At 41.3% G+C, this 15,046-nt stretch overlaps 1 protein-coding gene across 1 annotated transcript in view; it reads right to left on the reverse strand.

The window, feature by feature from the left end:
* Positions 1 to 10,866, reverse strand: part of LOC117227271 (uncharacterized) — a 35,271-nt gene extending 24,405 nt beyond the window's left edge. Inside the window, exons 1-2 of the mRNA XM_033482377.2 lie at positions 10,023 to 10,866; positions 8,058 to 8,493 (exon numbers count right to left, since the gene is read on the reverse strand). Coding sequence (XP_033338268.2) covers positions 8,058 to 8,193 — 136 coding nt within the window. The 5' untranslated portion in view covers positions 8,194 to 8,493; positions 10,023 to 10,866. The remainder of the gene's footprint in view (positions 1 to 8,057; positions 8,494 to 10,022) is intronic.
* Between the last annotated feature and the right edge of the window lie 4,180 nt (positions 10,867 to 15,046).

Here is a 15,046-nt window from a genome sequence, read left to right on the forward strand (position 1 = left end):
AAAAACTTTACAAATTCTAAATAAATTCGGTCTTCTCACTTTTGTGAAGCAGTACACGCCAGTTAGTATTACTGCTTGGTAGGTTTAGTGTTAAATGCATCTCCTACTTTCCATCATACATATTGTCTTCTCTTATTTGACTTCATTTCAAATTTCAATTCATCGCTCCAAATAACTGTTTCCTGGAACGAAATTGGCTTTTTTATAATATTCCTGAGTAAATCTTAAAACGCGTCGCACCATCGACTTTCGAAATATATGACCTTTTTCATGATATACAGCATGATATTTATTTACGCAATTCTAATGGACAAACGTAAATTTTCTTTCAGTCCTCTGGCATTAAGAAATGGATTTTTTTTAACATTTCGAACTATTTGTCTGTCTTCCTCCTTCTTCCAGTTATAGTTAAATTTTCTGGTCCTCCAGTAATATTTATTGTTTGAAATATTTTTTTATACCTTGTATTGAAATGCTGAAGTCCATAGCAATTTTTTTCAAAGATTCGCCATTTGCTCGACGATTATAAATTTATACTCGTTCTGTTGCACTCAATTCTCTAACTTTCGGCATTATGTATGAAATTGCCTATTATAATACAAAGTATATATATGAAATGTATTATTACATGTATTAAATGTATTATTAACAGTTTTTTAGATATGAAAACATACAAATGACTATCTACAAACCTAATATTCTAATCAAAAAATAAAATTTAATACATGTCAGAGTTTAGAGTAATATTAACAGTTCGGCTTCTTCTTCAATATTGGTGCATTGTCGGTGCAGAGAAAACAATAAACGACGAAAGGCAAACGCCATTTCAAACAAAAGAAAGATACGCGATATCAACTAATATTTCAAAAAAATATATGATTATAATAAAAAAAAGTGAAGACGACCTTGAAATCTCCGAAAATTGTCGAGCTGCGAATAAAATTATTACGTTCATATTATACATCTTTCTGAACTGAAAAACTTTTGTTAATGAAGTTTTTCGGTACTTCCAAAAATAACAGAAATACATACTCAGATGGTCTCCTTCAGCTGAGACACCCTATATACTCAACAATTTCGCTGAAACTCATTTTTGTTTCTAAAAGACCCGAATAACAGAAACGAAAATTTCAGGAAAAGTTTAGGTTTTCATTAAGACGTCAGTCTTTTGATTTAATGATATATTACAGTATATTAACCTTTTATCCCAATTTATAAGATCAACATCCATGTAGTGAATCATAGTTTCTGCTGACTTGGTATCGGCCACGAGAAAACGAAAGCAAACATTGGAAAGACGAAGTTTTACCACGTCACAACCAATTTGGTTCTCTCTCAAGTAGCATTAATTTTTGTTTGCAATATAGAAAAATCGATTTTTAATCGTCGTCATGTCGTTTCGTCCTGCTGTGCGCCGCGGCGGCTGATCATTCGGCGGACCCGGCTGTAAATTATGTCACCTAATGAAGTCGCTACCGCCAAGGAACCGTGTAGAGATTTGAGTCACGATAAGCCCGAGTCTCAAACCGTGCCGGTTGATTTACGGCCTCCGAGGTTCGCCTTTTTTGTCCACGAATTAAGAGGACTTGATCGAGGAAGAGGAGGGAGAAAGAACTGCGAGCTGAAAGACTGGGGTTGTCATTCAGAGTCGCGGGGCTAGGAGAAGATGGGACGATTGGGTTCGTAAAGTGTTTCGCAGACACCTCTTTTCCATTGTATGGAGTTCGCAAGTCAGGACGAGGTCGAACAACGTAGTCTGAGAGGGAGATGTCCCCAAGACTGACGCAGACACTTCGATGAGATTTCGCACGCTGGTGGAACTTGTAAAAGTGAATCTAATTTCTGTGCAGGCGGCTTATAGCTTTTGACATATTTAATGTTAAAGTTGTTGGGAACAAAGCCAGAGAGATAGGCCGTTGCGCCGCGTCGCTTTCAAGCATTCCAGAGAAATGCTCACAGTTGATGGGGGAATAGTAGAGAGGGAACTTTAGGAGCGAGAGTGAATGGGGGTCTTCCCATAGGCTCTTCTCCCTCACTCCATCACTTGCGAGCATTTCTCTGATACCTCTCCCTCTCCCGGGAGGCAAGGCACAGTGCCACGGTCCGAAATCCAGCTAATCTTTATGGCTTTGTTACTAACAACTATAACATTTCATATCTCAACAACTTTAAGTCATCTGCTCCCAAAACCGGCAATCATTAGATTCAGTATTAAAAGTTCTACCACAGTGGCAAATCTCATCAAAAAGTCAGCGTAATTGTCAGTCTGGCGACCTCTTCATGTTAGACCTTTTTATCCTTATTTAATTGCTTAGAAGGGAAGTTCGGTAACTTTTTGAAACTGTGCAGGATTCTTTGGAACCTTAGGAAAACTTCTGAGCTATTTTTATTATTGGCCGCAATCCGTTCCTTCAAGGTGAAAACATCCCGTATGTATGTATTGGGTTGGCAACTAAGTAATTGCCGATTTCAGTTATAGATGTCTGTTACTCCCATTTTTATGATATCCGTAAATGATATATTATAAAATTATTATTATTATTATGTTATTTTTTATTATCCGTGAATGTTAGCAACTGGACAAATTGAATGCAGCGGTCAAGGAAAAGCGACCAGAATTGGTCAATCGTAAATGTGTCATTTTCCACCAGGACAATGCTAGGCCGCACACGTCTTTGTCCACTCGGCAAAAATTGATGGATATTGATTGGGAATCGATGTTACACCCACCATATAGTCCCGATATCGCGCCATCGGATTACCACTTATTTCGATCCCTGGACAACTGCCCTCGTGGTAAAACTTTGAATGATGATGACGCTGTAAAATCTCACTTAACTCAGTTTTTGGCCGAAAAGGATCAGACTTTCTACGAGCGTGTAATTTTCAAGTTGTCAGAGAGATGGCAAAAGGTCATCGAACAAAATGGGAAATACATTACAGATTAAACTTCATTCCAAGTAAAAAAAAATTTTTATTTCATTGAACAAATCGGCAATTACTTAGTTGCCAACCCAATAGATAGGTATTTCCCTATTCATTTATGAGGACGCGTCATAAGTTCGTGCCGTTTGCTGTCCTAATTTTTTTAAATATCTGTGGACAGATCATTTTGGGATCATGAAAATTTAAAACATCTCGTCAGTTGGACATCTAGAACATGCTTGACCTTCAAGTCAAAAATTTCCTTTCGAGATCAGTTGAACATGTCACGAAAAGTATAAACATTCGCGGGACGAATTTATGACTGAATCTATTATACATATGTACGTACAGACTTTCGATGGTCTGACAAAAAAATGTTTCCTATCGAAGTTAATTAGTATTTAACGGACAACAAATTTCAATTGTTTAAATTTAAAAACAAATTGATTTTCGATCAAAAGAACAAGGTCACCGTTATAGTTTTAAATGAAAGTAAGTAATTTTAACTTCATGGTACTATGCATGATGACCTTCGGATGATATTGAAAGAGAAATTGCCATGAATCGATTGCCCGTAGACAACTGAAGAAGTTCTTTAATTGAAATTACGCATAAAACTTTATTCCAAAGAGCCGAACTTTGCGTTGCAGAAGATGGAATGCAGTTCGAACATTTAGTTTAATAACTAATTACGTGCACATTTTTAATATGAGTGTTCCCAATTTGGTTATATATATTAAATAATTATGTATATAATAAATATAAATAATATATATAATAATAATATATAACATATATAATATAAATTTATATAATATATATTATTATTATATTATTATATATAATTCATATATATATATTATATAAATTTTTCTTTCGTTTTATGTGTTAAGGTCTCAAATTGAATAAATGAGCATTTGTAATGATTACATTCATTGCTTATGTTTATATGCGAGGCCTCGGTGTTATGCATCGCCAACTAATTTCAAATACTGTGGTATTCGATTCATGACAATTTTTCCTTCAATGTCATTCGGAGGTTATCGTATACCTAGTTTCATTTACCTAGTCAAATTACCTAGTTTCATTGAAAAATATAACGGTGACCCTGCTTTTTAACCTACAATCAATTTTCTTTTAAATTTAAACAGTTTCAATTTATTTTCAGTTAAATACTAATTAACTTTGACAAGAAATATTTTTTTGTCAGACCATCCGAAGGGACTGAAAAATCGTGGAGTCTAATTTGTGACTCACCCTGTATATCTTCCAAACTGCAGTAGCAATAAAAAAATGATTATAACAAAAATTTCATAGTCTTTTTATACGTTTCAGGGAGATATTATTAAAACTATGCGATATTTTTGTTTAAATAACAAGGCACATAATATAATATATATTATTATTAATATTATTATTTCAGTATTAATATTATAAATGTTTTATTTATTATTATATTATTATTAATATATATTATTATATAACAATATTATATAATATAAAAAAATACATAATATTCTATTTAAAAAGATAGAAGGTTACCATTGTTTCTAAAAAAAATAATACAGTCAAAAGAAATTGTAGACGCCATTATATCACTTGTAAAAAACACTACAATTTCTGCCTCTTTCAGTTTGTTCCGACGTGATCACTAATGTACACCTGTATAGATGAATAGGGTAACACCTACATATTTACATACGTAAAAGGCGGATAATAAGTGACGGACGATAAAAAGTGCTTAAAATTTCTTTTAAGGTCCTCAACAAAATTGCAAAATTGCAAAAAGATCACTTACACCTTTTTATCTTTATTTAGTTACTTAGTTTTACAAGTATCCGTGCTCTTTTTCAGTCAGCCAATTTTTAAGAATTTTTAAACGAGGCCCCGTGAATAAATACTTTTCAAATTACGAGAAGATACGAAAAATTGATTCATGTGCAAACAAGTTCTTATTACCGACAAAATTCAGCATATTTTATTTTGGCATGTTTATAAATTTGTTTCATAAAGTACGTGCTAAACATTCTATACGTTCCAATATTTATTTGCATTCTCAGTTATCAAAATCGACGTATGCGTGACACGAAGTCATTAGAATGGCTGATCGGTGAGATTCGCAAAGAGACTGTAAGGTGAAACGCGTTCTGAACTGTAGCAAGTAATAGTCTGCTACGATGAATCGGGATGCAATTTTGCTTATTCAGATCGACGCAAAACAGGTGCAAGTAGGAAACACATTCGTAGGATAGAAAAATGTAGAGAATTTTCCTTTTCTTTGTCGGTCGGCGATAATGTTGGGAAAGTATTCGCGGATAGGAAATAGTGCGAACAGCGAGGCAGAAGTATTCAGCGCACTAGAAGTAAGATTACCATAGCATATGGGAATTACTTCCTACGACTGTGCACACATTCTTCTTTCGTTTTATCTGCAATGAAAAGGCTTGCCGTGCGCGTCCGTACATTAACAAGTTGCTTAATCTTCTGAAAACGATTCCAATTCTAAATAATTCCGAGTCATTTAACCCTAGAAAGATAACCATATGACAACGTACGTAAAAGATAACCATACGCTTCAGAGGCGCATGCTTTTCTAAGGCGTCAATTTTATACTAACAATGGATATTTATTTAAGTTAATCTAGTCATTTTAAAGGTTTGGCATTATTGTAAAAATAAAATGCATTTATATTATATTTTTTTATATTTTAAGTAATTTTAAACTTAAATCACTAGACCTCTATGAAAAATTAACAAAAATCAACAGTCTTCGGTTTATGGGAACAAATCCCGTAAAATATCACAAAAAATAGTGTTTTATCCTTACAAACTAGTAGACTATAATATAATCAGTGTAAAAAAAACTATAATATTATAAAAAATTTCTTTAGAGACAGTCATGACAAACGTCTTTCTTGTGTTCACCACAAACTGTCTTTTTGCATTTGGCACAGGTCATCTTTGACATTCTTTTCTTTTTAGACGTGCAAAGACTGCAATAACGCCTTTTTTTGGCTGAGGGTTCTTCTTCATCATCTGTGGAAGCCTGTACAGCAGATTTTGGAAGAATATTTTCAATGTTGCTTCGCACATGCCTTGGCAAAGTGGGTGCTTCCAGTCTTTGCGTCATCCACGGTGCAGTCAGTTGTTTATTTCGCAGGCGCCTCTGCGACGTAGGTTATCTTTCTCGGGTTAAGCAGTCGTTGGGAAGATTTTCATTGAATCTCAGAGAATCGGTTTTCTACGATCGAAAGTGAAACAATTGTTAAGTTGATCATCTCTTTAGACTTTCGAATATTTAACTCAATATGATGCCTCCCGCTGCAAAAATATCTCTTGCCACATCGACGTCAATCCACGAGCAACGTGTCACGCGAGACTTATCTTATTGTGTATTCCTGTGCAAGTTGTTCCGAAGTTACTTTTATCGCGGCGCGACATCGGAACGCAGCAGCACAGACTGCGATACAATTTAAAGCTTAAATCGTGTTAGCCAATCTTTCGATCTTGAATGACGGAAGAACAGGGAGCAACTCGATCAAACTAACAACTGAATTATGGACGTTGTATTTTCAAATTCAACTACTGATATATCAGTTGATATTGGCAGCCCTGACGAAAGTTAATTTAAAGTTAGCCGCGAACTGTCCAGTGACTGAACTTCTTGATAAATTGCAGATAATAAATCAATTTCATCGTGCAATGTAAATAATGTTTTCCTTCCCGATTTGGAAATGCGTGCGCTCTTGAAAATGGCGACTCATACGTGAACCGCGAGCTTTTATGAAAATTCTCATTTTCATAGATTTCCATAAATTAGGATTAAAGAACAGTTTCTTTCGTCGAGTAAAAGATTCCTCGTCGCGTAGACGAGGAAGAAAGAAAATAGAAATGCTATTAGATCTCGTTGAATTATACGTTTACTTGCACATGAAAAATCTGCACGCGTCGTAAACGCGTAAAGATCTACTTACAGTCTACTCATAGGCATTTAAAACGCAGCAATTATAGTCACATAATACATATTTAAATACATATTTAAATTTATATTTCAATCATATTTAAATACATATTTAAATACATATTTAAATTTATATTTCAATCATATTTAAATACATATTTAAATACATATTTAAATACATATTTAAATACATATTTAAATACATATTTAAATACATATTTAAATACATATTTAAATACATATTTAAATACATATTTAAATACATATTTAAATACATATTTAAATACATATTTAAATATACGAGTAAAGCGTAGTCAAATGATTTCGCAGCAGATCCTTTCTCGAAATAAAAATTGCCTATACCAGTTGTATGAAATAGAAGCCAGACAGCAGTTTTTCTTCCAGTGAAACTTGGATATTTTTTAAATCTTATTACTGTTTTAAATCCTGCTTGCTCGTTTTTATCATAGAAGCATGAAATCCGCAGTCTACTCGTGGTTATCAATACGTACATCTGTTTACACGGTTGATTCGCGCTATTGTATCGTATTGCAGAATTAAATCAAATTTGACGTGGCATCGGATACCAATTATTTCTCAATTTGTCTTTTGCGTAATTCGAGAAAGAATTGACGAATAAACTCTGAACAGTCACGTCGCTGGTAATACTTGTTGATCGCGTTAAGTAATATTCACCGTCGATGTTTACAGTGACCGAATGGATTAAACGAAATGTAGAAATGAAGCAAAAACGTGTTTCTTATTGTACGACGGTCGTCAAAGTGTTACTAAACCGTGTTAGTATATGACGTTACAGGAGGACTGAATTTTTGCACCGTGTTTCCAGAGTGGCGTGGAGAGAGACATGGTTCACGGTACAATAGTTAAACTCGCGTTGAACGTAACAAGGCGATCCGTTGAACATTTTCGAAATATCTGCGATCATTCAGGATATCGCCGGGAATCGTTAACTACCTGGAAACATCCGAAAGCCGCGCGGCGTCCGCGGTCGGGCGTATCTAATCCCGGCGCGAAAGAAACTAGCATTGTTAGGTGCCAAAGGCGCGTTAGTGGCTTGCGGGCTGCGAACCGTTCAGCGATAACGAAAGGGCAAGGGTCGCGCGCTGTTGGAGGCGATGGAGCGCGGCTAACCTACGAAGAAAACTGCTTACCAGGCGTGGGAGGAGGATCCGCCGGTGGATCCGGGAGTTGAGGCGGCGAATCGAGCAGAGTCAACACGCACAGCGCGGTGACCAACACGGCGGCTAGGCCCACTCTGCATAATTTCCTGGTGCCCGCAACCGACATACTTTTCACTTTTTTCCTCTCCTTCTCTCTCTCTTTCTTTCTTTCTCTCCTCTCTTTTCCTTGGTCACCGGAGTCTCCGCTCGAGTTTCGTTTCACCGGGGGACACGAGGAATGGTCCCGAAGAAATCCATGTTCTCGCGCGATTTGCAATTCAAATCCGAAGGTTCCTACGGCCGAGGAATCCTCCGTTGATCAATGTTCATGGAAACGAGCGATCCGACGAAACAGGAGGAACAACCCGAGGAACCCGCGGGTCCATCGAGACGCGTCACTTCGCACCGAAGCTGCTGCCTTTGTTGTCTACAAAGAAGAAGAAGATGAAGAAGAAGAAGAAGGAGTAGCGTTGGTCGTCGATTCTGTTGGATTTCCCGTCATCGTTGGCGAACCGCCGCGTCGCGCGAACGGGAGCGAAAAGTTCGCGCGGAACCGGTATTCTAATCGCGTGAATCGTTCCGTTCGGTCAATGAGCGAGCGGGCTCGGCGCAGGGATCGGCACGAATTCGTAGCAACAGGCCAGATCGATCACGGGATCAGGCTTTTCTGGTTTCCCCGTCTGCTTTGCATAACACGCTCCGCTACACTTTCATCGCACTTAACGCTTCCCCCGTTCTGGATCTAATGATTTCCTAGAGGGAGCCGCCGCGCGACACACATGCACGTCGAACCCGCGGACTGGTTCACTGGAATCACGGAAATCTCGATTTACGGGAGCCGGTGAACAGTCGAACAGTCGAACAGTCGAACAGCCGAAGAGGCGAACGAGCGTACAGGGCGACGCTGGCGTGCGACTCGCGCGTTCGGCGCTGAAATTGAAAGTTGGCACGCGAGTGGCCGTTCGCGGGGCGTCGCATTGATGGACGTGCGGGGCTCCGCGAGTGGCTTCTCGAAAACAATTATCCGGCAAAATCGCCACGGGCGCGGCCTGTCCTCGGCCTGGCCGCCGCTGTTCGACGGGCACGGTGCGGTGATCGAGAATCGGCGAGGAGAATCGGCGAGAAGAATCGGTCGCTCTGGCCGCGCTGCCGCCAGGTCATGGCGCGTCGTAAATTTGTCTCTCGGAGGTCGCAGCGATCGCCGGCGTTTCTCGGAAAAGTGGTTCGCCGGTATCGACGGGGCCGGTGCACGAACGGGACACACGCTGCCAGCGCCGGCAGGCTGTTTAACGGCCGGGGCCCCGAGGTGAGAACACGAATCTGTCTTTTCTTGGGCGGCGTAAAAAGCGGCCCGCAAGCGGCCCGACCTCCCACGCGTCGCCGCCGCTTCTGCCCTCGACTACGTAGACCGGTGGACCATGTATGGTCGTCCCGCCCAGGCCTTCTAGTTGCTCCCTTCGATAATCTAATTAACCTGGTATCTCAGGCGGTCCGCGCATTTTTTGCCAGTCACCGTTTCTTCCACGTCCCATCGATCCTGCTCGCTCATCCTCCTCAGCCCTCCTCCCTCTTTGTTCGCCAGGCTTTTTCGCTGCCGCTGCACGGTCCTCGGAGGCTGTCTGAATCGTCCGGCCCGTCGGGATCGGCGCTCGTTAATCCCGCGACCGCGTCGAATTTTCGTGGAGGTGTTTCACCCCCCCCCCCTCCCCCTAGACGCGCGACGGCGGCGTCGCGTCGTCCCGCGGGACCGCGTCCTTTCGCGATCGATCTGTTGCTCCAGGCACCGTTCCGATCCGTGAGAACTCGAGCGCCTCCTCTATTTACGGTCGGTTACGGACGGACGAATTAAATCGAGCAAACGGACCGTTCGATATTACCCGGTGTCGCGTCCAGTTCCTCGACCGGCTGCGGCCGGTTACCGGGCCGCTTAGCGTCCCGGGGACTCGTTACACTTACGTTTCTTCTTAGTCACCGAACCTCTCCGCCGTCGCCGTTCTCGTTTTTGTTAATCGTCAACGGGGACGGTAACACCGGCGCGAACATCGCGGAACGAGCGATATCACCTTCTCAGCTATTCTCGGCCCGGCGATTGCCTCCAATAGCCGCGCGACATGTTTTTATGCGCGTCCCGGCCGCGTATGCTAATGGCCAATCGTAAAAGCCCCGGCTCAATGGGATTTTCTATATTTATGGAATTCCCTTCCTTCCATTGCGTCGTCGACGATTCCTGGGTTAGTAGAGTCATGAAACCAGCGCCGGCCGACGCGAACCAATCGCACGCTTCCCGATCGCGGTCCGCTCGCATCCAAATTTCCGTCTTGCTACCGTGAAATCCGCACGGCCACCGGCACCGATCTTGCCTCGACGCTGCGAACCGCAACGGAGATTGCTGTCATAGGAATCTAACGAGGCATCCGACGGTCCCGTACACCCTCGAATTTTCGGCACGATTCCATTTCGCGACTGCCCGAAGTTCAGCCGCCTCATCGATCCGATTTTCTCGCTCGGCCCAGCGTGTCGGTCCTGATCGCCGAGTCGGAAGCTCGCGTCCGCACTCGGTCGTTGCGCTGGCTTCGCAGGGGATCGGAGCACGCGATGATCCGGCGGTCGACACCGAAAACACACGCGGGAAAACAATGCCGGTTCCTCGTGGAACGTCGCGAAGGCGCACGTGGTCGCTGGATCGACCGAGCGGATTGGTGCAACCTCGCCTGCGCGAGAGTCCGGAACGTACTGCGTCCGAGCGGGAGGTGAACGCGCGGCCAGAGCCTCGCCAAGTCCCGACGACTTTGGACCCGTTTCCTGAGCGTTGCCTCGCCGATACGCCTTGCCTTGCCTCGATCCATCCCTACTCACCTCGCCACGACCTAGCTTTTCCTGGCCGCGGACTCGCCTTTTGCTTAGCTACTCTCTTCTGCTCTGCTCTCGGCGCTCGGGATAGTTAGTTGACTTTGTCTTGTCGCAGCCTTGCGAGCCGAGCCGAGCCGAGCCGCGCCGCACCGCGCCGCGCCGCGTCGCGTCGCCGATACCGCGTTTCCCCGAGCTTCTGTTTTCTTTTCATATTCGCTGCCGCCGTTTCTCGGCTCAGCAGCTTCCCCCGGCTCGCTGCGTGGTCCGTTCGCGCGATCCGAGATCACTCTTCGAACAGCGGGTACCGGAGAAAGCGTGTTCGCTCGATCAACCGGTAGAATTAGAGCCCTGCGAGAACCGGCACCCATTCATGCTCGGGAACGAGAGCTCCAGGGATAGGATTAAGCTTGTTATATCAGCGAATTTGGTTGGGCGCTCTCTTCGCGGTTGCTTTGCGAGCAGAGCTATACTTTTCAGACCGCTCGAATTAGATGAAATCGCATGTCCGCAAGGTAATCCGGTAGAGTTATTAACTAGAAGTAGTTATAGAAGAACCGGCACTCGTTCGTCGTGCTGAGAAACGCGACTAGCGTGTGCATCGCGACCGAATTTGGCTGGACAGTTCTCTCGAGTCCTCGCGGTCATTTTGGAGAGAGATTGCTCGTAAAAAATAGGCTCGAACCGCTTGTTTGTCGAGACGACAATACTTGTAACAAATATATTGTCGATTCGTACGCGTTCGTGATAAATCTGAATGTGTGACGTACGATAGAATATTTTAGCATTGATACGCGATGCTGAAATGTTGGAATCGTTCACGCGGGGAATAAAAACTTCTGTTTCGCTTGAATCTTCGTCGAAAATTTTCTGAAAATTTTACTTTTCGTCAACATATTTCGCATAAGTAAACTCATAAATAATTGCACACAATATCCTCGCGTAGCTTTCATTGTTTTCTTGGTTTACGCCGAAATAGGTGTCGACCATTGTGTCTGATCATGGCTGTCTGTATCTCCTTCGCAGTGCACGTGCTCGCGCAGCCGGCGAATGGCGTTTTTACAGAAAAACATTAATGGTATTTTTGTGGTTCATTTCCTCGCGTAGAACTGCATAACACTCAATTGCTAATAAATAAAGCACTCGATACATTTCCGCTGAAACAACCAACATTTCGAAAGAATCTATCGATACTTAAATCGATACCTGTCTCTTCTGTGATTTAATTTAATTACTCGCGCATGTTGATATTCTTTTTCGCGACATTCTCGGCGAACTGTTCGCGGGAGAAAACGAACAGAAATGAGAATCCTACTGCGAAAATTTCAAGAAATGCAACTGTCGGAGCTAGAAATATTTAAAGCGTCCAAATAGCGTATTCCAACATGAAAATTTGTTCAGATCTACAACTTGTTTTAGTTCCTCTCACGTCTCATCCGTCACAGCGTTTCCATCGCCTTCCGGCACGTTCTTCTTCCGGCACGTTCTTCTTCCTCTTCAGCTCGATATCCTCGCGTCCCTTTTTCTCCTCGTCCCATCGACCACCACGAAGCGTCCGCCACTTGTTGTACTTGTCAAAGCGTGTTGCGGGTTAACCGATGGCAGCTGTGACGGCGGACGATAGAGCTGGTTCCATTGAACCATACTGACGTTGTACATCCTGGAGATAGCAGCTCGCAACTTTCCCCAGGAAATTGCTACAAACTTGGATTCGCAGCGCGTCACGCCCACGCGATGCGAGCCGGAAAGGTGCAACGCTTCGTTATAACTAAATAGCGTGGGTGGCAAGGATTCGATGGGTTGAAGATTGCGCACACATGTAAATGAAGCGTGTAGATAGCAATGCAAATGATGTAGCGATGGAAACTCGCCGTTAGCAGGTGATTAATTACTGGAAACCCTATGTTGCGTGTCATGGTTTCCCATGAAATACAAATTACGAACTTGCCGCAGAAAAGTTGAAGCCGAAGTTAATTGATGTGCGAGTTGTTCAGGGTTTAGAGCTTTTCGTACGAAATTGATGGATCGGATGCACGATGTGTTGAAATATTCGAAAACTTGTCAAGTTGTTAATAGTATACGGAATTGAGTTTATTTGTTATCTGTACAGTTACAGTGACGCGCAGGACCGAGTACACGCGGTATAACCCTTTCATAGTCACTGGAAACTGAGCTTCACGCCCACTTTTAGTGCATATGGAAACCAGGCTCAAATATTCCCACCACTGATTTGTGCTGTCATCTAGAAAATTCATATCAAGGATTAAAGCGCTTCTTTAAAATTGAATCAAATTATTGGGTTGGCAACTAAGTAATTGCCGATTTGTTCAATGAAATAAAAAATTTTTTTACTTGGAATGAAGTTTAATCTGTAATGTATTTCCCATTTTTGACCTTTTGCCATCTCTCTGACAACTTGAAAATTCCACGCTCGTTATTTCGACTCAATAGAAGGGAACAGTTCGTCAAACGAATTGAACCCTTGACAAATCTACGCGTTCTTCTTCGTTTGTGACTCGAAATGTGTCGTGATTTAATTATTTATTTATTATCCACGTTAACGTTCATTGCACCGCAATGTAATTGCAGGCGTTCCTGCTCAGGCGGTATAAAAGGTATTCTGTGGGAACGTATAAAATGTAGCGAACTGCTGATTCGATGTTATTCTACTCTTATTCTATTGGGTTAGCAACTAAGTAATTGCGGATTTGTTCAATGAAATAAAAAATTTTTTTTACTTGGAATGAGGTTTAATCTGTAATGTATTTCCCATTTTGTTCGATGACCTTTTGCCATCTCTCTGACAACTTGAAAATTCCACGCTCGTAGAAAGTCTGATCCTTTTCGGCCAAAAATTGAGTTAAGTGAGATTTTACAGCATTATCATCATTCAAAGTTTTACCACGAAGGGAGTTGTCCAGGGATCGAAATAAGTGGTAATCCGATGACGCGAGATCAGGGCTATATGGTGGGTGTAACATCAATTCCCAACCAATATCCATCAATTTTTGCCGAGTGGACAAAGACGTGTGCGGCCTAGCATTGTTCTGGTGGAAAATGACATCTTTACGATTGACCAATTCTGGTCGCTTTTCCTTGACCGCTGCATTCAATTTGTCCAGTTGCTAACATTCACGGATAATACAAAATAACATAATAATAATAATAATAATAATTTTATAATATAACATTTACGGATATCATAAAAATGGGGGTGAGATAACTGAAATCGGCAATTATTTAGTTGCCAACCCAATATATTACAAGTTTATAAATCGTTTTAAATATTGTATTGTTACAGTTCCATTCTGCCAGAAAATACAATTTACGGAATATACAATGAAGCAGACACGTAATTAGGGGACAACTTTTTATTAATGTTCGAGTTGGGTCTTACGAGGTTTCAATTACTTTCTCAAGTTCAAGAGTCGTTATTTTATAATATAACATTTACGGATATCATAAAAATGGGAGTGAGAGACATCTATAACTGAAATCGGCAATTACTTAGTTGCCAACCCAATACATATATACGGGATGTTTTCATCTTGAAGGAACGGATTGTGGCCAATAATAAAAATAGCTCAGAAGTTTTCCTAAGGTTCCAAAGAATCCTGCAGAGTTTCAAAAAGTTACCGAACTTCCCTTCTAAGCAACTAAATAAGGATAAAAAGGTCTAACATGAAGAGGTTGCCAGACTGACAATTACGCTAATTTTTTGATGAGATTTGGCACTGTGGTAGAACTTTTAATACTGAATCTAATGATTGCCGGTTAAATAAAATAAATTTAAATAAATCTTGAATATTAATATTAAAAGAAACAAATTTTATATAAAATAAATCTTTTACTAAATATATATATAAAAGAAATTCTTCCATTATTTTAGTTTTTGCGAAATTAAGTATGAAAATGTAAACTGTCATGAAGTTCCACGGACTATTAATCAAAGTCATTGTAAGTCGAGAATATCCTCCGCATGCGCACAAGTTAACGAATCAAGTTCGGGCCAGCATTTTTTCGTCGTAAATAAAATGCTATTCACGGTGCTAGCTCGCAAGTCGAACGCAAGTGGTTCGCTCGCATATATGCCGAAACAACGGAGAAACCGAGTACAGGAAGCTCGCATCGGG

This window comes from Megalopta genalis, chromosome 16, assembly GCF_051020955.1.
Source record: "Megalopta genalis isolate 19385.01 chromosome 16, iyMegGena1_principal, whole genome shotgun sequence".
Lineage (NCBI taxonomy): Eukaryota > Metazoa > Arthropoda > Insecta > Hymenoptera > Halictidae > Megalopta > Megalopta genalis.